The sequence below is a fragment of the Nymphalis io genome, chromosome 23, assembly GCF_905147045.1.
Source record: "Nymphalis io chromosome 23, ilAglIoxx1.1, whole genome shotgun sequence".
Lineage (NCBI taxonomy): Eukaryota > Metazoa > Arthropoda > Insecta > Lepidoptera > Nymphalidae > Nymphalis > Nymphalis io.
Genome location: NC_065910.1, coordinates 1,597,773 through 1,603,269, shown reverse-complemented (window position 1 = coordinate 1,603,269; position 5,497 = coordinate 1,597,773). Strand labels below are relative to the sequence as shown.

Genomic DNA, 5,497 nt, shown 5'->3' with positions numbered 1-5,497 from the left:
ATATATATATATATATATATATATATGTATGTATAATATGAATACACACTGTGTATATAGTGTATAATTATATTTTACATACTAATTTTTAAAGCTATCACTATAGAAATTGATATGCAGCACCATCTAGCGGTGAGGTAGAACACTTTTGTGATAAATATTTAATCTGTACTTTATTAATTTCAAACAAAACCAACATGAAGATTTGTATATATAATATGAATACATGCGTATCTTTCTATATATTTCTTCTAACTTAAATGTAAGCCGGCGAAGCAGCAACAATTATAGTTATAACATTCAAGTTAATTTCACAAGCCTTATTTATAAACTTTGCATAGAGTTAATCCTAACAGTGTAACGGTTAGCGATAGGCATTCGTCCGATATATCAAAACGAATTCAAAATCCGATTTCAAAAAACGACCTAGCCGAATCAAACCCCAACGCTCTATAGATCGTTACCACTAAATGGTGATCCCAATAAACACAATGGTGGCGAAATCATAAAATAATTTATTCGTATTTGTCGGAAATATATCACACAAAGTGCAATGTTGTTGCAACTTCCGTTTTGCTGTAACTTTTTTATAAAACGGGGTTATTAATAAATGAAAAAAGGGGTCGTCTTAAGTCCTCAAAAGTCGAGCAACTTGTGTTTTTAAACGCCAATCTGGATCCAAATAGATTTGGGAAATAATAAGTTAAAAAAAGGACAATTTTTTTTATTGTTATAGAATAGGAAGGCGGACGAGCATATGGGCCACCTGATGGTAAGTGTTCACCAACGCCCATAGACATTGGCATGTAAGAAATGTTAACCATCGCTTACATCACCAATGCGCCAACAACCTTGGGAACTAAGATGTTACGTCCCTTGTACCTGTATTTACAGTGGCTCACTCACCCTTCAAACCGGAACACAACAATACCAAGTACTGCTGTTTTGCGGTAGAATATCTGATGAGTGGGTGGTACCTACCAGGGTTTGTACAAAGCATTATCACAAAGTATTAACATAATACAAAGTATTTAACTATTCTATATAATAATTTTTTTTAAATATATATATATTGACTTTAGATATGTTTGCACTTATACCCATACCGCCTAATTAAATACTATGTTCTTTAATATTATCGTTATTTGTAACTTATCTTTTGGAAAATGAATATCACTATTTATAGTATATTGCAACGGTAAGAGTAGAGATAGAAAAACAACTTGAACCTTTAATTGACATTATTCAAAGAGTTCAGGCGCAATACTCTAGGCTGCAACTGAGAATTCGTCATAAAACGCACTAACTTTTCATCAGCCCGACCTGGGAATTGAATCCAGGACCTCGGGACCTGCGGCCTTATATCTAGCCACATCCCAACGAGGAAGTTATACATAGATAAAGATATATTAATAATTGTTTTTGTTAAGACACAGCAGAGCTGATTAGCAAATCGCATGGATTATGTAAACTAAGGCATGTTTATCTTAACTCCTGCTAATGGAATGCATATTATATATTAAAGCTTTTATATTTTATATATATCCTCTGTCAACGCAATGTACAACATTGTTTGCTTCCCTTTGTCGCCCAGCTTTTGTCTTGAACGGCGGAAGTTGCCAGAAGTCATCAATGTTCATTTTTTTGTCGCCCTGGAAATAATTTAAAGCACTCTTATATATAAAGTACATAATAATAGAACTTGCTTTGCTAAGGTCTTCTCTTGAGCAAGTTATTGGGGTTAATTCCACCACTCCGCTCCGATAGGGGTTAGTGGATACACATATAACACATGGAGTTTTATTTATCACATTTTCACATGAAAACTCGGTAGTTTTCGGTATCGCTTGAGTTTGCCCGCAATGAAAATCTCCGTTAATGAATTCTTGGCGAACTTTGTTTAATATAATTGTCTATCAACAATTAGTTTCCGCTGGTCTTACCTAACACCCCCTGTGTTAGCTACCCTATGTCCTTTTCTGTATCCCTGACATTGGTATCCAAAATTTCATGACGATCTGTTTAGTAGCTAAACGTAACAAAAAAAAAAAATAGAATCACATTCGCATTTATAATATTAGTAAGGATTATAAACAATACCGACCTCCATCTCCATGTTGATTGCGTCCTCTGGCGCCAAAATAATAAACGGTGTTGATTCAAAACTAAACGCCAAGCCGAAGTATGAATATTTCTTCACTTCATCCATAAACATTTCCCACGAATATACCTTGTCCGGGTCGCTGCCCAACTCCTTTATCTGTTTGGAAAGCGTTTCATAATAGAATTCCAACAATTCATCATAATGCTTGGATCTCAATTCTTGGTCCGTGCATGCGGATATAGTGAACGATATATCTAGAACTGGACTAGCGCATCTGGTTAGCTGGAAGTCAATTAATTTCGCGTCAATTGGACAGCCATCTTGATACTTGTATAGGAAGTTATTGGTCCAACAATCGCCGTGCGATATGACGCCGTTCGTTTTGTCTCTGACCGCCCTTATCATATCCTCGTACTTTTCTGGCACAGCGAACTCTTTAATTTTCTCCTCGTATATCGAGTTTGGGTATTCTTTTTCAACCGCATCGATAGCGATACCGCATATTCTGTGCCAAAATCTTCGATACCAATTCCAGAGCCTGGGGTCGTAGTAGGTTTCAAAGATAGCATCGGTCAGGCTATTGAATGTATCCGGTTCTTGGTCTTTCAGAGCGAACGAGAGCGCGTGGTACTTGGCTAACGCTTTGAATGTGAGTTTGCAATGAGCTAAATCAATACCTTCTTGGCGTACAGCGCTACCAAAATTCTCTAAGGCCGCGTCTTCGAGGCAAATCACGCCATTCAGACCATCGGTATCAGCCAAAAATAATTTCGTGTAGTTTGTAAATGGTTCTGTGACATTTTTCTTCGATTGAAACTTGAGCAACGTAGGAAGAACTTTTTTATAAAAATTAATTTCATTCTGAAAGAATTCTTCGCTTCTATATGTTAATCGTCTGCAAACATTTTTTGGGATGTTCTTCAAAATCACTTGCACGTGGTATGGCGTACCATCGGAGTTACCGTGGATTCTGATTCGAATTAATTCGCTTAAAAAGGAGTCACCTTTGCCTGTGTGACTAACATACTAAAAATGAAATGGTCATTTAGACATATGATAGAATAAAAATTTATTGAACAAGTTGATCTCAATCAAAATTTGGTAAAACCATGCGATATGTGCATGATTTTTTTTCCGCCCATACTTGCTTTCGCTAAGCCTCTGCACTAATTGGCAGTTCTTGAGATTCTCTAAAATTCAAGAATCTATGAATTACTGGTATAAACTGTGTGTTGGTATATACATAGATGATGAAATTCAATATTTTATACAAACACTTTTTTTTTTTTCCTTTTTATACAACAGTATTAGGCTTAGCTATATAATTAATTAAAATAGTATATTTTATTCTCTTTTATCGTTTGGTTTATGTGTATTTCTGTAACACACAACACACACCCATCATCTATTTATTTATTTGACTAGAATAATTAAAATATTTACATACTGAGCTCACTTACATGCAGATAAAATTAAAAAGTTACCTTACAAATGATGGCCGCGTAGAACGCTGCTTGAGCCTGATCTATTCTAATATTAAAAAAGGGAAAGTAACTCTGCTAAAGCTTATATGCCTTGGCCGAAATGCGTTCGGACTTATTGCTAAGCCACTGAACCGATTTTGATGAAATTTGCTATGGAGCAAGTTTGAACTGCAAGGAAGAACTCAACTTACTGTTTAGGCTAACACCTGCCATCCTCCTAATAGGTGTTTGAAGCCGGGAACACTAGTTAATATTTTAAAGATTGATAATGCAAGTGGTGTAATTCATTAGTTATCTAGAGCATCATATATTGCCATTTATATATATAATTGCCAAGTGCACCAGAAACACTCTTTGTTCACAATTCCTATCATTAAACAAATCATTGTTGCAGTTACATATGATAAGCTATATTTGTTATTCTATTCATATTTTATTTAATATGGTATTTTGAATTCACTTCATAAATAATATTATGAAAATGACTAGCAACCAACATGTATGAAGATTTAAATAAAATAAAATACCAATTAAAAAAAAAAGTTTCTACATTTAAAACATATAGTCTTAAAATTATTATTATTAATCTATATATTTGATTTGGTCATTAATGTTGAAGCGGATCTAAGTTGAGGCATACTATTTTGCCAACAATCATATGTCCAAATATTTGACTTTATTAATATTTATTAAATGAATTCTGAGTGAATTGAAATCTTATCAATAATGAAAAACATTGGTTGTTGATAAGATTTGTCTTGTTTTTTTTTAGATAGAATGTGGAAAGCAATCGAAGGAGAATTCTAGTGTTCTTGATTAATAAGACCGCATTGAATATTTTTTTTCCTGAATGAAATGGGTGGGCTATTTATGGCACGCCCATAGTATTTTAATGAGGCTTACTATGGGACAAAGATATTTTTATTTAATTTTAATAATGTCTTAATACATTAATTTATTAAAAAAAGAGAGCTATATTTCAATAACATGGCAAATAAATTATTTAGAGTAACAAGTAACAGCCTGGTCCCACTCCAATTCATTCTTCCTCTACCCTCGAGGCAAAGGTTTAGATCTTATCCACCAGGCTGCTTCAATGGATGGTTAACGTGGTAGAATATCATTTGACACATGTTTCCCAACAATCTTTTCCTTCACCACTAAGCAAGAATTATAAACACAATTCAAGGGTTTTGTACTGAGCCATGTCAGTTCAGAATTTTGAATTGTGTACGCAGATACAGTAAGTATTATAATATATTATTTAATAACATATACTTTGATAGGTTTTAAATCATATTAATATTGATGTAATCTGTATATAAGTCTGCATAATTTTGTATTGTATTATTTAGCTTTATTTTCATTTATAGTTTATTTTAAATATACAAATATAAGCTTTTTTATTACCTCCCAGTTCGTAAAAACGACATCAGTATGGAACCATTCAGAAAGTGTTTTGCTCAACATGTCATTGGTGAGCGCTGGAGACACATGCAGCAGGGATGTAAAGTCCTCCTTTTCCATATTGTAATTGTGGATTTTCTATAAAGTAAAAATTTTATATTATGTACTATAATATAGTAATTCATTATTAGTATATAAATAATAAATATTAAATATAAATAATTTTAAAATATTACTATATACAACTTTGTAAGTAATATAATTAGAATTTATTTATTTGATTATTAATAAAAAAGAATTTCTTTAAATAAAGCATATAAACAATTGTAATATAATTTATTCAATAAAATTACAATATAACTAATCAAAAAGAAATAACATTGTATTCATAGCTTACTTACTTTGAGAGTTATTAGTCAACTTTAAAATAATCAGAGCTAGAGCGCTTATTTACAAAAATAAACAAGAAATGTAACGAAATTTGAAACCAACTTTCAATAAT

At 32.5% G+C, this 5,497-nt stretch overlaps 1 protein-coding gene across 1 annotated transcript; it reads right to left on the bottom strand.

Moving 5' to 3' along the window:
- LOC126777666 (uncharacterized) lies at positions 1–5,497 on the bottom strand. The gene is made up of 4 exons (XM_050500788.1): positions 5,397–5,497; positions 4,999–5,133; positions 2,105–3,130; positions 1–1,652 (listed from the first exon to the last, which is right to left on the bottom strand). The coding sequence occupies exons 2-4, from the start codon at positions 5,113–5,115 to the stop codon at positions 1,536–1,538; spliced, it is 1,260 nt and encodes a 419-aa protein (XP_050356745.1). The 5' UTR covers positions 5,116–5,133; positions 5,397–5,497; the 3' UTR covers positions 1–1,535.